The sequence below is a fragment of the Phoca vitulina genome, unplaced genomic scaffold (assembly GCF_004348235.1).
Source record: "Phoca vitulina isolate PV1807 unplaced genomic scaffold, GSC_HSeal_1.0 scaffold11, whole genome shotgun sequence".
NCBI lineage: Eukaryota > Metazoa > Chordata > Mammalia > Carnivora > Phocidae > Phoca > Phoca vitulina.
This window is the reverse complement of record NW_022589714.1, coordinates 38,896,280-38,917,113: the sequence shown is the minus strand read 5'-3', so window position 1 is coordinate 38,917,113 and position 20,834 is coordinate 38,896,280. Positions and strand designations below refer to the sequence as shown.

Below are 20,834 nucleotides of genomic sequence, written 5' to 3'. Positions count from 1 at the left end.
AGCATCCGTGCAGAGTGGCACCTTCCACCTTTCTCCAGGATGTAAACAAGGCTGATGTCAGGCACCAGGCAGGAAGGTTCCAGGTTTTCACAGCGCTCCTTCACACAGCCCTAAGCGTTATGTCACCCCTCCCCGCCTCAGCCCTGACAGGGGGTGATGCTCCTGATGGGCCGGAACAACCAACTTCGGCGGCGGGGGGGGGGGGGGGGATTGGCTAGGAAGAACAATTGTCCTTCAGGAGGGGAGAGGCGACCAGGGTGGTGGGACGTTTCACATGGAGGTAGTTTAGCTTTACTTTCAGCTCTCCCGATTACTAGTATGTTAAGTCTAAGTTAACATCTTAGAAGCTCGCTTAACTCATCATAAAACAGGGGCGCCGCCACAACTCTTCCCCCTGGTGTTCACGGTAAAGAGCTGGGCTTCCAGTGAGCACCGCTGAGATGTGGCTACTGTGGCAGTTGCCGAGCTCCGGAAGTACAGCTTTGCAAGCCCACAGGGCTGAGCAAGCAGTCCGGCCCTGCAGAATTCCCGGCATCCCATGCAGGCAGGGACTAGTCCCCTTGCAAGCCCTTTCACCGGTGCAATTAGAATGAGAAATCATGCCAGAAGCCACGCTCTGGGCTTATAATTTTAACTAAACAGCCCCAGAACTTGGTCACCAGGGAGCCTTTGACTTGGAGATGGGTTCCCTGAGGTCCTTTCCCTCCTCTAGCAACGGAGATCTGGGAACAGAGGTGGAGCTCCTGAGCCTGGCTGGGTGCTGAGCACATTCATTCTGGTAGAGAAGGAGGGCTGCCCTTGGGCTCTCGGCTTCCTCCCACTCTGAGCTGCCATTTCTCAGCTTTAGCTCCAGCTCAGGTTTGGGGCAGGTGCTGTGCAACTTTAAGCCTCTGGCCCCCTGCACTCTCCAGACCCCATCACCTGCCAGTCTCCTAGCTCCCTGTGCCTGCTCACCTCCCCCGCAGGGCCCCTGCCCTGGCTGTGCCCTGGCCTGGGGCATTCCTCCCTCAGATAACCTCATGGCTCACACCCTCCCCTCGGGTGCCACCTCCCCGTGAAACAACAAAGTCACCCACCCTCCGGGTCCCTGTCCCAGTTTCTCTGCAGACCTCATCCCTGCCTTACACCCGCTTCCTTCTCTTTATTGCGCATTTCCCCACTAGCAGCAAGCTCCACAAGTGCAGCAAGTTGTAGGCCTTTGGTTCTTGCCGCATTCTCAGCAACTGACCAGTACCTGTTGCTCATTTTATCGACGGGGCCTTTATGAAAAGCTGCAGTTACTGAAACAAGTGGCCCCAGAGAGGATCTGCCCTGTTGTCATGACTTTCATAGGGCAGCTCTGGGTCTTGGTGGCCAGGGAGGCCCTGATGGGTACCGAGAACAGGCTGGCTTTGGAAAGCCCATTGAGCGCCGGGGGCGAGGAGGATGGTTCTGATGTGGATGCTGGGTGGGTAAAGCTGCTCGTTTTTAAGCAAAAGACCTCCTGGAGCTTTCTAGCCTCGGTGAAATACTTTTTTTTTTCTTTTTAAAGAAAAAAAAATTATTTATTTCTTTGACACAGACTGAGAGAGAGAGCACAAGCAGGGGGAGAGGCAGGGGGAGAGGCAGGGGGAGAGGCAGGGGGAGAGGCAGAAGGAGAGGCAGAGGGAGAAGCAGGCTCTCTGCTGAGCAGGGAGCCTGATGCGGGGCTCCATCCCAGGACCCTGGGATCATGACCTGAGCTGAAGGCAGATGTTTAACTGACTGAGCCTCCCAGGCGTCCCTCGGTGAAATACTTTTTAATGAGCAATCACAGCCAAGACAGTCCGTGGCTCCACATTCATCCAGTGACAGGGGAGTATGTCTCTGGGTCCACTTCCGCCTCCTGCAGCCCCATCTCATGTCCGCACGGGGCCTGGCCCAAGGTAGCCCTCCTGGGCTTAGCTGCTTGGCCTCCAGACTTCAGTGCTTTGCTTCAGCCTCCGGGGAAGTTCTGCTGGCTCCTTCAGGGCTCCTGTCATGGGTCCGTCTGCTGTCTGTTTAGTCTATGCAAGTCCCTGGGTGAGCCGGGTCAGAGTTGGTTGAGGGCATAGGCTCGTGCTGTACTGAGGGCAGCTTCCAGGTCAGCAGTGGTTCCGGTGCCCTGGGCCACCACCTGAGAGCCCCAGGCCTTGCCCCCCATGTGGCTGCATACCGCCAATGCCCAGGCCTCCGCTGTGAAGGCTGGCGTGGCACTCTGGGGACAGAAATAGAAGCGGCAGGGATGCAGGGCAGCCCTGCCCACCACCATCCACTCCACCTACCCTCGAGAGTGGCATCATGGTGATTAGCTGGGCACATGGTAGGGGAATCAGTAAGGAGATGGGAGAGCACTGGGCTGGGAACGTGGATGGAGGTTAATGAATGTCTGCTACTTGTTTGCAAGGGATGTGTGGCCTGGGGGGGGGGGTGGTGGTAATTAGGGGAGCTCATGGTGCCTTCTCTGGTTGGGGGGTGTGGTTAGGGCTAAGAGATGGCCCTATCCCCGTTCTGGGGTGTCCCCATAGATACCCTCTACCCTGCCTTGGAGGAATCAAAGGCGTGGAACCAGAGCGCTAGACCGGGATGGGCGGCTCTCCTCCGTCCCTCACCTGGGTCACCTGACAGGCACACAGTACGTGCCCCAGCGGCTGGGGGCTGAGGAGGAGCACAGAGGTGCCAGGCGCCCGCTCACACAGCTGCCGCACCACCTTCACCAGCACCTGCGCAAGGGAGGGCAGATGGTGACCCCGCCACTCTCTGGATTCCCAGCTGCCTCCCGCTCAGGACTCTCCTCCTCCCAGACCCTGGGGCCACCCCCCAGCCCCAGCGCTCACTGAGAGGGACTCGGCAGCAACTGTGTCCACAATCAGGGGCCCCTGTGAGTGCCGCTGCAGCAGCTCCTGGGTTTTCTGTGCAGCCTGGGGGGGGGGGGGCCAGGAAGGACGGCAGGGGCATCAGGCGGGAAGGCAACTGGCCCCCACTTCCACACTGAGCCCCAGTCCAGAAATCCCCACCCCCAGCCAAGATCTTCGGCTTTGAGCAGAGGTGCCAGTGGTTCTGCCTCGAATGGCCTGTGTCCTTCCTCTCCCCCCACCACCTCTTCCCTTTCGCCACAGCTCCAGGCCCCCACAAATAGGGCACTGAAGGTGAGGGCCTAAGGCTGGAGCCCAGATGGACGAAACGGGGTGGGAGGAAGGCAGATCGGCAGTCAAGGAGCAATGCGGGCTGAAGGGCCTAATCAAGTCGGTTGGCTTCCTGGAAGGAGAGTCTGAGCCAGACTTGGGAGGTGAAGGAGAGGCACAGTTTGGCAGAGAGGGAAGTGGGGGGATGGCCTGGTGACAGTGCCCAGCTGGCGGGAGAGGGAGGAGCTGCCCCCCCCCCCCCCATTATGAGGCCCGGAGGCTTCTCAGCGTGCATGCGGCAGCGTCTCTGACCCCTGCTGAGCCGCCTCTTACCTGCCCCAGCTCCAGCTTCCGGGCGGCCGTGTTGGCACGCCGCTGCAGCGCCTTCAGTGCGGCCTGAAGTTCCCGCCGCTGCCACTGGGGCATCACGGCCGTGTCCACCGCCTACCGCCAGAGGCCTATGAGCCGGGCCCTTCCCTGGGCCACAGACTCTGAGGCCGGGGGAGGGGGGGAAGACATCACACCCCCCCACCCCCCCACCCCCGCAGACAAACATCGAGGCCAGCTGGAGTCCAGCAGGAAGCCTGGGGAGTGACAGGAAGGGTCTGGGGAGGCACGGGGAAGGGAAGAGGACCAGGAGAGGGTGGGGAGCAGCTCCGCGGTAGGGGTGACCCTCACATCAATAAGTCGTCCCATGTCCTTGGAGAGTCTCTGAGCCGCCACCACATCCTGGCTGCCCCGACTCAGCCGCTCTGTGGCAGCTTCGACCTCCTGGGCCAGGCTCTGGCCCACCTCTCGGGCCTGCGGGGGATGGAACAGGATGCTCGGGGCTGCTCGGCTTACTTTCGCCTCCCCAGCACAGGGGCTCTCAGCCTATTGCTAGTCGGGGCCAAATTAGAAATACCGAACCATCGGGATCAATCAAGGCAGCAGATAATCACGCCGGGGGCCAGCAGCCGCACGGCCCCATCTGCACACCCGTGCGAACACTGCTTCTGCTGCTAGCGTCGCCCAGCCTGAGAGTGTCAGCTGTGTGCCCCCCCATCCAGCGGCCTCCCGGACCCTGCTGGCACGCCAACCTGCTGGGCCTGCTCCCCAGTGACGGCCAGCAGGCGGGTGGTGCCCTTGGTGAGCTGGCGCTCCCCAACGATGACCAGGTCCCCTATAGCCCCTGTGCGCAGCAGGTGCCTGCGGGCAGAGGGAGGGACAAGGAAGTCAGTGGGAATGCTGGGGTAGGAAAGAGCAGCCGAAGCTCCGAACCAGGGGCTGGGGGCTCCAGAGACCAAAGGAGGGTGAGGATCCGGGGGCCCCGGGTCAGGACAGGCAGGCAGGAGTGACTCACGTCCCACAGCACAGCTCCACAGAGGTCTGCAGTGCAGCCCGGGAGGCTGGGTCCAGCGCACGGGCCACAGGCACCCCCACTGACACCACTCGCACAGGGTCTGGGTATACCTGAGAGTGTACGGGGACAAGTCTGTTAACCAGCGTGTGTGTGTGTGTGTGTGTGTGTGTGTGTGTGCGTGTGGGTGTGTGGCAGGGGGCAGGTGATCTTCACCAAGGGGGGGGCTCCCCAACTCACCTCATCCAGAGAGCGCAGGCCAGGGACACGGGCAGTGCGTGCCAGGGCCACGTCCTCCACGTACACTGGCTCGTCCTGCCCCACGGCGTCTTGCACAGCGCCCTCCACTGCCCGGAGCTGCTCGGGGGTCAGTGGAGCCTGGTGGGGTGGGGGGAAGATGGACAGACTGACAGGTCAGCCCCATGCCTGTAACTGATGCAGTAAGCAGCAGTCCGTGTTCACGGACTACCCTCAGGTGCTAAAACAGTGGCTAGCACATAGCGGTGCTCACTCAACCTTGGTGGAGCAGACAATTCTTTTCCTTAGTGGGGCCTGCTGGCAACTGCAGGCCTTTCATTACGCACGAAAAGTTAGAAGAAACGAACATGCTCTTCTGTACCAAGGGAGCTCACAACAAGGGGTGGCCCACCGGAAGAGAAACCCGGGACAGGGGGATGCGGGAGCAAGGACGGAGCCCGATGTGTGAGGAGGAAAGGGAGCCAGGGCGGCAGGGAAGGGAGGGCAGCTCAGTTGGAGCAAGAAGGGCTTGGGTGACAGCAGCAACAAGGAAGCTGGGTGGCTGGAGGTGGAAGGAGGGCTCTGGACACTGGCTGGCTGGCCGCCCCCCACCCCGCTGTGCGCAAGGAGCCTGAGGGCAAGACGCCCCCCACGGCCTCACAGTGACTGAGTGACAGGGGGCCCGGGTCCTCAGACTGGCCAAAGCCCCCTGCCACCTGACCACCTCTCTGTAAGCCTGCCGCCTCACTTGAAGCCTCTCTGTGCCCCGCTCACCTGGGTGGCCACGTCAAAGCGCAGGCGCTCGGGATTGAGATGGGAACCTCGCTGCTCCGTGCCAGGGCCCAGGGCCTGCCGCAGCGCCCAGCTGAGCAGATGGGTGGCCGTGTGCTTCTCCATACAGCCTAGACGCCAGGCCTGAAACACTGTTGTCACCCAGGAGCCTGGGGCGTGGGGAGAGCCCAGAGGCTGCAGGACATCCCGAGTATCAGGGGTGTGGTCCTTACCTCATCCACGTGTAGCTGCACCCGGTCCCCCACCTTCAGGCCCTCAGGGGCCACGGCCTCGTGTAGGATGAAACCTCCACAGACCTGGGCCCGGGCCACTGGGAACAGCACATCCTGGGGAAGGGCGGGGGGGCCAAGGCACTGGAGTGACGGTTGTAGCTTTTCCCTCCCCTCGGCTCCCTTCCCAGCTCAGGCCTGCCATGGGCAGAAATTGTGTGTGTGTGGGGGGCTCACCTCCTGGCCCACCCGCACCAGATAGCCTCGGTCTGAAGCCTGACCCCCCTGTTCAGCACAGAAGTTGGTTTTGTCCAAGAGGAGGCCACAGCGCTGGCCCTTCCCCACGGAGGCCACGGCCGTCCCGTCCTCCGCATACAGCTGGAGCACGTGGGCCTCACAGGTGCCGAACTCTGCCAGGGAGAAGCATGGTTATCAGTGCTGGGCAGGGCCGTGGGCCCGGGGTGTGGGTCTGTGCCTTCCTTGAAGCCAGCAGGCACGGGGCTGGGGAGGACGGGGCCCTTTCAGGCGCCACAGCGACCCCTGGGGGCTACCCCAGGGAATGCCCAGGGCTGGGAGCGCCCATCGCAGACATCCCTCCCTATCACCCCCACGTACACCTGTGGCCACCAGCCTCGGTCCAGCCTCTCACCATAACCCCCGCTGGGTCGCAGGGAGTAGCTGTACTTGGGACTGTCGTCAGTTGGGGGCACCCCTCGGCGCTGCAGCTCCCCCAGTGCGTGGACGTTCAGCTGCAGTCCCTGCTCCTGAACGGGCTCGGCCTGCCGTGACCTGTGCTGCGGGATGGGCGCATGCGCATGGAAGGGGCACGCGGACGGTGCAATGGGACCTGAGCCTCCCCAGAGCCCTGTCCCTGCCACACAGCTGTGTGGACCCTGCACTCCCCTCGGGATTAAGCCGTCAGGGCTTGGCTGGCTGCTAGAGACCCTGGGCTGGCCGGTGAACCACCCAACAGGCAGGGTCTCGGGATCAGGCCCCTCTCCCACCCCTCACCCACTGCTGCCCTTGGAGGTCCCCTCTCTAGGATGCTGCGCTGGCCTCTCCCCTTCTGCTCTGGCTTAGCCCACTGCACTAGTGTTCTCTCCAGGCCGAGGGCACAGACCCTACCTCAGCCTCCTGTTGCCCTTAATAGCTGCAGCTCCTCCCCCAGGAACTCAGGGCTGGGGAGGGGGTTGTCCCAACACAACCCTGGGCCGGGGTGCCCCAGCCTGTACCTGGGCCTCCTCCTGGGCCAGCCGCGCCAGCCCAGCCGAGTCCAGCTGCACCCCCTTCTCCTCCAGCATCAACTCTAGCAGGTCCAGGGGGAGCCCCAGGTTCCCAGACAGTGATAAGGACCAGGCCACTTCAGCTTTGAGGAAGGAAGACAAAGGGTGTTCAGGGGGGAGGGGCAGGATAGACCGAAGGGGAAGGAATGAGGGAGAAATAAGGGCCAGGGCTTTTCTAAGCACACAGAAGCCACCGGGTGCCAAGCACAAGTGTCCCCTCCCTACATCGGGTGGGTCCAGGAGAGGGGTCAGGCTTCAGGCTCTAAGGCCAGAGCTGGGGATAGCCCAGGGTACTCCCTTGTCATCTGTCATTTCAGAGGCGAAGGGAAGCTCATTCTAGGCATGAAGCCAGCCTTGGAAAGCAGGGACTGGAGGCAGGGCCAGCTGGGCAGTGGGGAAGTGGGGAGAAGCAGGGTGGTGTCCAGCTACAGAGAGGTCTGGGTGCTGGAGACAGTGCAGGGAGAGGGACATGGGGGGAGGAGGGTGTGGACGCTAGGCACAGGCCTGCCTGGCTCACCTAAGTGAGGCCCTCACACCTCGGCTAGGCACCTCACTCACCAGGGAACAGTTCAGAAGGCCCCAGGCGCCTCAGGGTCCGATCGATGATCCGCCGACCCCGCTGCAGGGAGGCCAGGAAGGCTGCCTCATCCTCTGCCACCAGGTTGGTTATCTGAACAGGGGCAGGGCAGGACTGGAGCTAGGCCTCCTCCAAAGGACAGCCGCTCTCCACCTGCCTCGTCGGCTCCTCCCTCCCCATCTGAAGCCAGTACCTGGGCTGAGTTCTTCTGTAGTTCCGGATAAGCGTCCCCCTGAGGGAGGTAGAGGGCTGAGAAGTGTGAAAGGCAACCTACCCACTCTGCACCTCCCCACCCTGGGCCTCCCTGAGGACACCTGCCTTGGGAGCTCAGCTCAGGCCAATGGATGGGGAATGGACCCAAACAGGGAATACAGGCAGAAGGGGGTCCCAAACTCAAAGGCTCAGCCGCCCAGGCAAGGAGACCTCCTGAGGGCTCCCCGCTTCTTGTATGCAATCCCAGCTTTCTCAGCCCCACAGGACCTGGGCTGGACATTTAGGGTGGGGAACCTAGGCTGGGGGCACCATCTGGGCTCAGCTGCAAGCTTCCCGAGCACCCAGGGATGCCCAGAAGAGTTAGCTCTGCCCTCACCAGGGTCTCCACCACTATAGGCACCAGGCTGCCTAGGAAGCCAGGCGGTGCCCGCAACACCTCTGTAGAGAACCGCACAGCTCGACGGAGGATCCGACGAAGAACCAGCCTAGGGGGTTCAGAGGCCAGCTATGAACCCCCAGCCACCCTTGGTCAGCAGTATGGAGAGTGGGGAGGGCAAGGTCCAGGGTGTGTGCTCTCATCCCGGAGCCCTTGCCCTTTTCCCATTCCTCCTGCCATCTCAACCCAACCCACCTCTCCATCCCCTTCCTTCCTCTCCCCTGCAACCCCCCAGCAGCCCCTGCCTCCCTCTGTAGCCCTTCCAGACTCACGGGGCGCCCGACATTCCAGGGTAGACACCATCAGCGATGCAGACACTGAGCGTGCGGATGTGATCGGCCACCACACGGTATGCCATGTCTGTGCGCCCCTCGTCTGCCGCTCCTACCCGGCCCAAGTAAGGGGGTGCCCCGCAACCCTGGCAAGTGGGAGACAAGGAGACATGGCTGCTGGCCCTGCCTGACATGGCCCAGGTGGGGTGCTCTTCATCAGCCCTAGAGCATCTGGCCCACCCCTAAAGCCGACCACATCTGGACCGTCCTAGCTGGAGAAGCTTCCAACATGAAAGGGAGCCAGGCCCTGCCCTCCTGGGGCCACATTCAGCATTAACCATGATCGCGGCTGTGATCACGCACTGAATTTCTGCTATCAGAATGGGGAGGGTGCTTGAAGGATGCGTTGTCTAATATCCAAAACAGCCTGCTCTGGGAGGTATTACTAGCCTCGCTTTTAAAAGGAAATGGAGGCCCAGAGGAGCTAGCTGAGTGCCACAAGGCCACGCAACACATCGGAGCAGATCTGAGATCTGAGGCTGGCCCATCTGACCCCAGGCGCTCTCCGCTGCCCACACCCACTCCTCCAGCCCCTATGGGGGGCGGGGGGGGGAGGGTGTAAGCTGTGCCTACATGTAAGTGCTCCAAAGCAGAGCCCGGTTCATCCAGCTCCACACCTAGAGCTCCACACCTGTCTCTTCCCCCAGTTTCCCCCTCCCTATGAACAGTCCTGCCACTCACCATACTGCTCGAGTCAAAAACTAGGGAGCAGGCCTTGACTTTTATTTCCCTTCCCCATCCTATCCATCAATGGGGCCTTCTGTTCCTCTGTCTGTGAGATCTTTCAGATCAATTACTCTTCTCCACCTCCACAGCTACCAGTCTAAGCCAGGCCCTGTTGTCTCTTCCCTGGATGAAATAGCCTCCCAGCTGGTTTCTTAGCTTCTTCTCAGGTCTCCCTCCAGCCCATCCTCCACACAGTAACAAGAGTGGCCTTTAAAAGTGTCAATCAGGGCGCCTGGGTGGCTCAGTTGGTTAAGCGACTGCCTTCGGCTCAGGTCATGATCCTGGAGTCCCAGGATCGAGTCCCACATCAGGCTCCCTGCTCAGCAGGGAGTCTGCTTCTCCCTCTGACCCTCCTCCCTCTCATGCTCCCTGTCTCTCATTCTCTCTCTCGCAAATAAATAAAATCTTTAAAAAAAAAAAATTTAAAAGTGTCAATCAGATCATGGCCCTCCCCATCTCAGAACACTTCTCACCACACTTAGAAAAGCCCCACTTTGGACTTCAAGGCCCCACAAGGTTGACTTCTGCCTTCCTTTGTATGGTAGACTGTTTGCAAAAATGGCCACAATCCTTTCCTTTTCTGTGTGCATGCCACTTTACAACGTGACCACAGCTCCTTCCCATCCAGGGACAGAATCTATTTCTCCACCCCCTGAATGTGGGCTAGCCTTGTGACTTGCTTTGGCCAACAGAATGAGGCGGAGATGACACTGCTCTGAGCCTAGGCCTCGAGAGGCCTCGTGTGCTTCTCTCCTTCTTAGAACCTTGCTGAGCTATGATGTGATGTGAACAAGCCCCCGCTAGCCTGCCGCTTGACACAGCCCGGTCACTCCCAGGGACCCAGCCAGCCAGCCAGCCAGCCGATCCTCAGAAGTAGAACTGCCTAGCAGCTGACTACAGATGTATGAATGAACTCAAGAAAACCAAAAGAATGACCCAACAAAGCCCAGCCAACATTGCTAGCCCACAGACTCATACGCTAAATAACTCGTTGTTATTTAAACTACAAAGTGTTTGGTGGTTTGTTACACAGCAAAATCTCCGGGACACCTTCTCCAGCTATATCCCATGTGATTCTTCTTTACCTTTGTGTTCCTTTCCTGCCTCAGGGCCTTGGTATCTGCTGTCCCCTCTACCTGGAATGAGCTTCCTGTGCCTGGCTCCTCCTCTTTCAGGTTCCAGCTCAGAGATCATCTGCTTGGTAAGCCTTCCCCAAACACTTGGTCTAAGATTCCTCTGTACCCACCCCCTCTCCTAGTTACTATCACTCATGTTTACTGCCTGGTCACAATCTGCAATCTTGTTCAAATCTGCCACCTTGTTCTTTAATACGTTTACTTATTATTTATCTCTTAGGCTACAATAGGAAGGAAGGAGTTAGGGGCAATATCAGGTCATAAACATGAACCCTAGCCTCATGTTTGACCCTGGTATCCTCGGTTGGTCACTGTTTCCACATGCAGGAACATGCGGAATTCTCAACAGAAATGGAAAGCAATAGCTTCTGGAAGGGAAGAGGCAGGCTCACCTGGTGTATGGCATTGAGCAGCGGGGAGAAGAGGTCAGTGTCGTAGGTGGAGCGTGCGCCCTGCAGCACAGCCACCAGCCTTTCCAGGCCCATTCCTGTGTCCACGTGCTGCTGGGGCAGGGGCTGCAGGCTTCCATCTGCCTCTCTGGCCAGGGAAGGTGTGCAAGGTGAGGCCCCACACAGGATTACAGGGGTGAGGCAGATGCCCAAGTGCAAGTGGAGGAATGAGGAAGGGGCTGACAGTGGGAGGAACCAGAAGGCAGTATCCACCCCTCCCCACCAAAGGCAGACAGTGATGGCCTTGGTTCCTGTATGTACTCTCTCACAAAGGGTGAGCTCCACCCTCACCCCTGCTTGGGCCCTTGTCTGGACCCACACATCCCCTTTCTGGGACAGAATTCTTTGCCCTGAGAAAAAGACAGGTCAAGGCTGGAAGAAAATCTTAGAGATCATGAAGCTCAGCTTCATCATGTGATAAAAGAGCAAAGGCCTGAGAGCAGCAGTGACTAGTTTAAACTGTTATGAGCATAGTCGGTTGGGCATCTGACTCTCGGTTTCGGCTCCGGGCATGATGTCGGGGTCGTGTTATCAGGCCGTGCACTGGGTTCCGTGCTGAGCATGGGGCCTGCTTGGGATTCTCTCTCTCTCCCTCTGTACTGTCCCCCCCCCTCCTGTGTGCCCTCACACTCTCTAAATAAGTAAATAAATACAAACTGTTAAGAGCATAGACTAGGGTTAAATCAGTTATTATGTGAAAAGTATTTAGAAATGTGCCTGGCACACAGTAAACACCATTTAAGTGTTTGTTTTTTATAAGAAATGGATCAAAGTCTCCTGACTGCTACCTTCTCCACTTCTGGCCAGGGATTTTCCTCCTGCTTTAGCACCCTATTACCTGTTGTGTTGAATGAAGACCAGATTCCAAAGCTCCACCAGCTGGGGGGCTCCCACCCTACCAGCGAGGTCATAGTGGATCTCGGTACAGGGCCCACAAGGGCCAGCGTCCCCCATCTCCCAGAAGTTCTCTTGGGGTCCAAAGGAAAGCACATGGCTGGCAGGCACCCTGAGGAGAAAGCCAGGCGAGTGGTAGGGAGACAGACAAGCCTGGGAGCCAGAACCCTCTCGGCCATGAGAGCCTCTCCATCAAGCTCAGCCAGAGCGGAAACAGGACTGACCCCAGTCTCCTAGGATACGCCGAGATTCTGAGGACTGATGCTGGTACTCTCTATTTGCCAGTCCTCTTGCCCTCCAGAAATGGACATAATGGGCTGAGGCAGACTTACCCTAAGCGGAGCCAGATGTCCCTGCTCTCCAGGTCTGGGTCCAATCCTGCCTTGGGGTCACCACCAAAGTAGGAGACCCAGAGCCTGTCCTGAGGGATCCCATAGACCTGAGTCAGCAGTTCCCAGGCCATGCTGCAAGCCTCCTCCTGCAGGGGAAACCCACATGGGGTGGGAGGAGGAAAATGGGTGAGAAGAGGGCCCCACTGAAGCACCAATCAAACCACACGAGTTTCAGCCCTCAACTTAAGACAAAATTCCACTGCCCACGTCGTTTCCAGAACAAACCATTACCATTTCTGCTTGAGTTTTTTTCTCCTGCCCAGGAAGCTCCTCCCCCTCTTCTAAATCCTTTCTTTCAAGTCCCATCCTCTCCATGAAATTGTCTTTCCACCCTAACCTGGGCTGATTTCTAACTCCTGCATTTTAGTGTTTCTGCCTGCCCATTTATTCATACAATTACTGATTAGCCATTAGGCAAGAAGCACAGTCCTGGCCCTCAAGGAGCTTACAATGCAATTAGGGAAGTGAAACACATTCCTGCCATACCTGTTCACCTAGCACTTCGCCTCTGTGTCCAGTAGGAGTCCTGTCTATGCAGACACTAGGAATGGAGACAGGACTAATCTTGAGCCCCTTCTTGGTGAACCACTGACCCTTTCCTAACTCCAGGGCTTCCTGGAGACTCACCTTAAAATATTCACCCCCAAAAGCCCAGTTGCCGAGCATCTCGAAGAAGGTATGATGGGAAAGGTCTCGGCCCACATCCTCCAGGTCGCTGTGGCGTCCTCCAGCCCTCACACATTTCTGGCTGTTGGCCACCCGTCGGAAGCCTGCCATCTCGCTTCGTGGATTCACAGTGCCCAGGAAGATTGGCTTGAACTGGAAACACATGAAGGTCCCAGTTCTCATTCCCTCAGTAGAAGGGAGAGGTGGGGAGTGGGGTGTTCAGACTGAAGGCTGACTGTGCCCCTGAGAGTGCTGTGCATGGCCAACGGGGCAATCTGGGAGCGTGGGGGCACCTATCTCTGGTGTGTGTGGAGCAGACAAGGGGTAAATAAATCATGAAACAGAGACCCTCTGCTAGTAAATTAGGCAAGGTAAAAGGAGGAGGAATGTGTTGGTGACTGGAAACAGGGCACTGAATGACTTCATCCTCCATTTCAGCTTCTTCAAACCACACTCCATAACCTCTGGTATAAATCCGAGACCACAGGGCATGTCTCACAAAGTCAGCATTTAACAGCCTCTAAAGTTAATCTACTCCCCCCTCCTCGCCCATTTTACAGATGAAGACAAATCTAGAGGGTAAGTGGTGCTCAAAGTCAAAAGCTTAGAGAACACAGTGTAGCACATACTAAGTGGTCAATAAACATTTATTTAATCAATTAGTTATCTTTATTTAAAGCATGAATAAATGAAGTAAGACTTCCTCCACCACTCTGCCCCCATAAAACTCCACACCCTCCATTCCTGGACCTAAAACTCAATCCAAACCCTTAAGTTCCCAAGTGCAGCCTTCCCCAAGCCTGAACTTGTGCCCGCAAACACTTGGCCTACCCACGAACTGCCCTTTCCCCCAGAGGCCATGAGCCCCGCCCCTCGCTTCTTTTGCCCAATCCCGCGGCGCCTTTCTCTCGGCAAAAAATCATAAACTCCGCCCCCGATCTGGGGGGGTTCAGCCCCCACCTGGTTCATGCCCGCATTGACGAAAAGCAAACTGGGGTCGCCGCGGGGCCGCACGGAAGCGGACGGCACTAGCCGGTGGCCATGGCGGTCCCGAAAGAAGTTCAGGAAGGCGTCGCGCACGGCCGTGGCCTGGGCTGGAGGGGGCTCCGATGAGAGAGGCCGACGGCTGGGGCTCCCCCAGGGGGGCGACCTTCGAATGGCCCGCCTCAGTCGCCCGGCGGCAGCTGCCATCGATACCGCCATCTTAACTCGGGGCAGTGACTTCACGGGGTCAAAGGGCACCGCGGGGATTGAAGGTGACGTGGAAAGGCAGCCGCGCGCTTCCTACAGCGGACCCTGGCGGTAGGAGGACTGAGGACAGCCTTTATCGTCCCGGTAGAGTGAGCGGGAAGAGGGGACTTCAGCAGCAGTAGGCCTGCTGGCCTAGCACAGCTGCCTGGCACGTAGTAGGCCCTTAATTCTTTCATCGTTAAACAAATATTCGCTTAGGGGGCGCCTGGGTGGCTCAGTCGTTAAGCGTCTGCCTTCGGCTCAGGTCATGATCCGGCGGTCGTGGGATCGAGGCCCGCATCGGGCTCCCTGCTGCGAGGGAAGCCTGCTTCTCTCTCTCCCACCCCCCTGCTTGCATTCCCTCTCTCGCTGTGTCTCTCTCTGTCAAATAAATCTTTAAAAACAAAACAAAAGGATTTAAACAAAACAAAAAAATTTTATTTATTTGATAGAGACGGAACACAAGCAGGGGGGCGGGAGAGAGAGAAGCAGGCTTCCCTCGCAGCAGGGAGCCCGATGCGGGCCTCGATCCCACGACCGCCGGATCATGACCTGAGCCGAAGGCAGACGCTTAACGACTGAGCCACCCAGGCGCCCAAATAAATAAAATCTTTAAAAAAACACCAAAACACACAAATATTCATGTAGAGCCTACTAGTGCCAGGCATTGTTTTAGGCCCTTAAGGTATGCATTAGTCACAACTTTAACAAAAATCCTTACTCTCCAGAAATCTATATTGTAGTAGTAATTGTTATGTTTATTACTTTTGCAGGGTTACAATTGGAGTTGCAGTAAGCAGGCATGGATTCAACTTCATGGGTGTGTGCGTGTGTGTGTGTGTGTGTGTGTGTGTTTCCAGGCTGAGGGAAGAACATAGAGTGCCAAGAGAGGTAATATCAGCATTCATTCAAGAAGCATTCAATAAATATATATTGAGGGGCACCTGGGTGGCTCAGTTGATTAAGCATCTGCCTTCCGCTCAGGTCGTGATCCCCGCGGTCCTGCGATGGAGTCCTGTGTGTGTGTGTGTGGGGGGGGTCCCTGCTCAGTGGGGAGTCTGCTTCTCCCTCCCCCTCCCCCTGCTCCTTCTCTCTCCCTCTCTCACTCTCTCTCTTAAATAAATAAAATCTTTTTAAAAAAATATGGATCGATTATCAACCATGTGCCAGGCACTGTTCTAGACACTTGCCAATGCCCTTTGCCCTTGGCATTGGGAATGACTGTTTTTTTCTTAGGGACCGAAGCAGGCCCTTTAGGAGTCTAGTGGAGACTGAAGCCAAAGAGCATCTGCTCCATTATTAATTGCTTAATAACATTTGGTCTTTTAATTTGCCTGGGGATTAGAGAGAATCCAGGTTGTCAAGGCAAGATGAAGCTCCTGACCAACAGCTGCAGAGATTTCTCTCTCAGCTTCCCGGTGCCCTAGGCTTTTGTGTGCTTTACATTAGGGTAAGACAGATACCTGCTCCACGTCCTGCTTCTGTCTTTTTCTCCATGGTAACAGCTGTGACCGTGATGCCAACACAGGCCCTTGTGGGTACAGCCAAGGTCCTCATGGGGCTTCTCGTGATAACCTCTGCTCTTGGGTTGGGAAACTTAAGCAGGTTAAGGAGAGACATTGCCAAGGTTAAAGCCCAAAAGGGGCAGCAGATCTGGAATCAGTGTGTTCACCTACAAGGCCTCACCCATCCACGTGGGCTCTTTTGGTCACTCTTGTTGAGTTATGTTATTTAGGGACTTTTGAAACATGTTTTCCTTGGGAAATGTGTATTCTTTTTTGGACTTGAGTTTCTATAGCAATAGTGAATTGTCAACTTTGTATTCTGACAGAGCACATAGCATCTATCCCGTGATCCTCTGTTTCTTCCCTTGCCCATGGAAATTAAAAGAGTTGTTTTGAAAGTGTGTTTTGCCTGTTATGGTTTTTCCAATGTTTTTGGAACAGGAACCCAAAGCCAGATGGGGATTTCTGTGAGATTGATGATCTTGAGACAAGACTGTGAAATTCTTCCCCAAACTGAGATGGGAGTGTTTTGCTAGAGAAACCTAGCTGGGGCCTCTAACCAATACTGATGTCAACTTTCTTTTTCATATTTTTTTCCAGAAACTTTTTATATTATAGTAGGAACTCCGTGTTTTTAAAGATTTTGTTTATTTATTTTAAAGAGAGCATGAGCAAGGCAGGGGGAGGAGCAGAGGGAGAGTGGGAGGGAGAGGGAAAGAATCTCAAGCTGACTCCGTGCTGAGCGCAGAGCCTGACTCAGAGCTTGATCTCATGACCCTGAGATCACGCCTGGAGCCAAAACCAAGTCGGACACTTAACCAACAGCCACCTAGGCACCCCAGGAACTTTTTATTTTTAGACTAACATGGAAATAGTGTGGAGCCATGGATTTTTTTTCCAAACAGCTTTATTGAAATATAATTCACATATCCTACAATTCACCATTTTACATGTACAATTTAGTGACTTTCAGTACATTCACAGAGTCCTTATCTGTTACCATAATCACTTTCACAACACTTTCATCACCCCAAAAGAAACCTCATACCCTTTAAGCCGTTAACTACCCCCAGCCCTCTCATCCCTAGACAACTAGTAATCTACTTTCTGTCTTTGTAGATTTGCCTATTCTGAACATTTCATATAAATGGAATCACACAATATATGGTCCTTTGTACCTGGCTTAGTTAGCATAATGTTTTCAAGGTTCATCCATGTTATAGCTTGTGTTGTGGACTTTTAGAAATTCATTTCTTGAGTTCTCTGTTTGAAGAAGGGTTTTTCCTCCATCTTACTATTTGTCCCTGCCATTAAAAGATGATCATTTTCTTTTCTTTAAATGTGGTATTCTCTGGTAAGTCAGTCTCTTTTTTCCCCCAGGGAAGCCAAGTGGTTCTTTTAGGATTGTGATGTATTTGTTCTGATTTGCCACTGTCCTCGGATGAGGAAGTGAAGCTTAAGGTCTGCAGTTTCTCAAGATAGATATGTGTGGAGAGAACTTACCACACTGGGAAGTTACTGACCTGGGAAATGCTCTCCGAAGTACTTATGCCTTTGTACTTGTAAGAATTTCATTTTGGGGGGCACCTGGGTGGCTCAGTCGTTAAGCATCTGCCTTTGGCTCAGGTCGTGATCTTGGGGCCCTGGGATCGAGCCCCTCATCGGGCTCCCTGCTCAGTGGGGAGTCTGCTTCTCCCTCTCCCTCTGCCCCTCCCCGTTTGTGTTCTCTCTCTCAAAAAAATAAATAAAAATCTTAAAAAGAGGGGCGCCTGGGTGGCTCAGTCATTGGGTGTCTGCCTTCGGCTCGGGTCATGATCTTGGGGTCCTGGGATCGAGCCCTGCATTGGGCTCCCTGCTTGGCGGGAGGCCTGCTTCTCCCTCTCCCACTCCCCCTGCTCATGTTCCTTCTCTCGTTATGTCTCTCTTTCAAGTAAATAAATAAATAAAATCTTAAAAAAAAAATCTTAAAAAGAATTTCATTTTGGGGTTTAAGATACAAATTGAGTCTGTTTCCTGGGAGTTGTTCAGCTGGGTTTGGACACTGCCTTCCCTGGGTCTGGGATTGCCCTTGTGTTGTTTGACTTACTTCTCTTGGCAGGTCCAAGGCACCCATTCTTTGTGCCTTCTCTTTTCACCTTATTCATGAGAAGCAACGCCCTTACTCTGGGAATGGAAATGGTCCTTCCTGATTTCCCCATTGGCTTTGAGAGCAGGAACCTGAGGTCAGTGATGCATTCTGTCCGGGACTGATGGTCAGAGAAGACACAAGGGAATTTTTACCCTTACTGAGCATAGGGAACTCAGCTTTGGGAACTTCCTTATCATAAAAGCTGTATTTTAGTGTCGAGGTTAAAAGTTCAACCTATAAGAGGTATTCCTAGTTTTATTTATTTATTTATAGCTTTGCCTTATCTGGATTGTGAAAGCAACATTTTTTTTTTTTTTAAGATTTTATTTATCTATTTGACAGAGAGAGACACAGCGAGAGAGGGAACACAAGCAGGGGGAGTAGGAGAGAGAGAAGCAGGCTTCCCGCTGAGCTGGGAGCCCGATGCGGGGCTCGATCCCAGGACCCTGGGATCATGACCTGAGCCGAAGGCAGACGCTTAACGACTGAGCCACCCAGGCGCCCCGTGAAAGCAACATTTGTCAAACTTCAGTATGCACAGGGACTTCCTGGGATCTTGTTAAAAATGCAGACACTGATTCAGTAGGTCTGGGTCAGCTCGAAATTCTGTATACCTAGCAGGCTCCCAGGTGAAGCTGTTGCTGCTCCTAGCCTACTAGACCATACCTTGAGTGACAAGACTGTGGTAGAGGACTCGTGGGAAGAATCGGGACACAGACTTTTGCTTGGGGCGAGGTCGTAGGGTTTCGGTGCTCCTGGGCTCTCCCCCTATCTCTCTCAGCGAGCGGGTGGAGCCAGGAGCCCCTCGTGCGCATGCGTGCTCGCTCTCACCCGCTCCAGCTCGGGTCCACGCGAGGGTGGCGTCTGCGTCCTCCTGTTGCTAAGAGACGTGGAGATTGAGGGGAGCGGCGGCGGGGGATGGGAGCCGAGCGGAACCGAGCGAGGGCATGGGGGCACGGGTGGCGGGACTCCACGGATGGAAGCCTCCCGGGATCGGGAATTCAGCAATTAGTGGACCCTCAGGGTCTCAATGCCCGCGTTTGTCCTTATGCATTTTTTTTTTTTTTTAAAGATTTTATTTATTTATTTGAGAGAGAGAGAATGAGAGAGACAGCACATGAGAGGGGGAGGGTCAGAGGGAGAAGCAGACTCCCTGCCGAGCAGGGAGCCCGATGTGGGACTCGATCCAGGGACTCCAGGATCATGACCTGAGCCGAAGGCAGTCGCTCAACCAACTGAGCCACCCAGGCGCCCCAGTCCTTATGCATTTTTAAAATGATTACATTTTAAATGGTTATATATAAGTACCTAACTATTTTCGAATTGCCTCTAGGCCAGGAAGATCTAAATAAAATATTTTCTATCTGGCCCTTTGGGAAAAAAAAAAAGGTCAACCCCTGTGTTAGAGGTAGTTTTTCTTTTTAATATTTTTTCCCCCTAAATCACATAATGAAACACAGATGTAGAAAAGTCAATCAAACCAAATGTATAGCTTAATTATTAGAAGGCATACATCTTTGTATCCACAATCCAGATCGCAAAATAGAACTTTGCAGCAACCCCAGGAGCCCTCTCTAGACTCCCCCCCTCCCCAACCACCTTCCTCCTTCCAAAGGTGACCACTACCCCGACTTTCACAGTAATCACGATTTGGGGTGTCTTTATAGTTTTATCACCCCTTAGATGTACCACATCCTTAGATGTATTTTAAAAAGCTTACTTGAAATGCATTTTCAGTCTTTTTTATCTGTGGATTCCCTCCTAATCTCCTTTTTCTTCCAGTGTGTAGAATTTTTCACAGTTTTTGCGGACTGCATATTCAATGTTCAACTTGTTTAACATGTTCTTCTGCCCTCTCTTATTTTAATCAAATTAGCACATGGATCCAGAATGGTAATCAGACACAGGTTTGGATCCCTTTGGCGAGACTCTACGTGGTACACTCTTTCACCAGAAGGCACATTGATGTCTGGTTATCTGTCTATGATCTTCAGAGCGACATATACAGGATGTCTATATCTGTTAATTCACTGAACGGAGCAACATGGTGATATTCACGTTCTATCATCTCTTTTTAATTTATTAGTTGGAATCTTTCTAAAAAGAGATGCTTCCTCTAATCTTTTTTTTCACCAGTGGTACAGTTAATGTAGAAAAGGCAGGATAGGTGCTTGATTTTTCCCCATTGAGTTATCAGTGTTTAAGATAATGAATTTATTTCCCATCACCCTTCAAAGGTGACCTGTTATTATATTTTTCAGTATAATTATGAACTCATGAACTGCAGCATATTTGATGGTTTCATTCCTTTGCAATTATTATCTCTGTTAAAACTCAGATTGTTCCATCTTTCCTCGGTGGGAACCCCTTTGATTTGACTTCCAAGTCCTTTTGTCATGACCCTGGTAGTCATTGATAGGTTTCTTGCTTTCTGTTATGACAAGATATTTCTGGCTCCCATTGTACATTTCTTGCCTTAGACTTGAAACTGTTGTTTCCAAAAGTCCTGGTTACTTTTAGTGGGAAATAATATTTCCAAACTATAAACTGGCTGCTAGGGATGCTCATTGCTACTGGGTTGGTAATTGTTTCTAGGTTTTTATGGAGGACAGAAATGGGAAGAATATCTATTTACAGATAAAATGTTCCATTAGAGGGTTTTTTGTTTTTTTTTTTTTTTTTTTTTTAAGAGAGAGTGAGCAGGGGAGGGGAGGAGCGAGGGGGAGAGGGAGAGGGAGAGAGAGAATCTGAAGCAGGCTCCACACCCAGCGCGGAGTCTGATGCAGGACTCCATCTCACCCTGAGATCATGACCTGAGGTGAAATCAAGAGTCAGACACTTAACCAACTGAGCCACCCAGGCGCCCCTCCATTAGAAGGTTTTAAGCACAGGAGAGACATGACCTGATTTAAGGTTTTGAAAGAGCATTCCATTGTGAGAGGATGGACTATGAGAGCAGGAGGGGGAGGCAGGAATGCCTATTAGGATGTTGTTTTTCAGGAGAGAGGTGCTGGACAAGACTGAAGCAGCAGAGACAAGAAGTGCTTGGATTCAGGCTATATGTGGAGACAGCTATATATGCTAATGGAGGGGATGCACGGAAGGAGGGAAGAGACTCAGTTCTAAGTTTATGACCTGAGGAACTGGGCGCGTGGTGGGTGCCATTCA

The 20,834-nt window shown here is 54.3% G+C and overlaps 1 protein-coding gene across 1 annotated transcript; it reads right to left on the bottom strand.

Annotated features, from left to right (window-relative positions):
* Window positions 1-1,722: 1,722 nt before the first annotated feature.
* AARS2 (alanyl-tRNA synthetase 2, mitochondrial) lies at window positions 1,723-14,117 on the bottom strand. The gene is made up of 22 exons (XM_032409734.1): window positions 13,764-14,117; window positions 12,765-12,956; window positions 12,078-12,223; window positions 11,690-11,857; window positions 10,795-10,939; window positions 8,481-8,626; window positions 8,149-8,257; window positions 7,753-7,791; window positions 7,541-7,652; window positions 6,932-7,065; window positions 6,349-6,493; window positions 5,937-6,109; window positions 5,703-5,816; window positions 5,473-5,613; window positions 4,702-4,839; window positions 4,465-4,574; window positions 4,202-4,310; window positions 3,801-3,923; window positions 3,456-3,566; window positions 2,835-2,918; window positions 2,610-2,720; window positions 1,723-2,215 (listed from the first exon to the last, which is right to left on the bottom strand). The coding sequence occupies exons 1-22, from the start codon at window positions 14,004-14,006 to the stop codon at window positions 2,051-2,053; spliced, it is 2,958 nt and encodes a 985-aa protein (XP_032265625.1). The 5' UTR covers window positions 14,007-14,117; the 3' UTR covers window positions 1,723-2,050.
* Between the last annotated feature and the right edge of the window lie 6,717 nt (window positions 14,118-20,834).

What these genes read in the sequence shown, in the direction of transcription:
- AARS2 (XM_032409734.1), bottom strand. Translation starts at nt 14,006, where the DNA reads ATGGCGGTATCGATGGCAGCTGCCGCCGGGCGACTGAGGCGGGCCATT. An exon ending in TGGCCCAGGAGGAGGCCCAG is followed by an intron (nt 6,494 to 6,931) that starts GTACAGGCTGGG and finishes CCCATCCCGCAG; the next exon opens with CACAGGTCACGGCAGGCCGA. An exon ending in GGAAGCTGGAGCTGGGGCAG is followed by an intron (nt 2,919 to 3,455) that starts GTAAGAGGCGGC and finishes CCCCCCCCCCAG; the next exon opens with GCTGCACAGAAAACCCAGGA.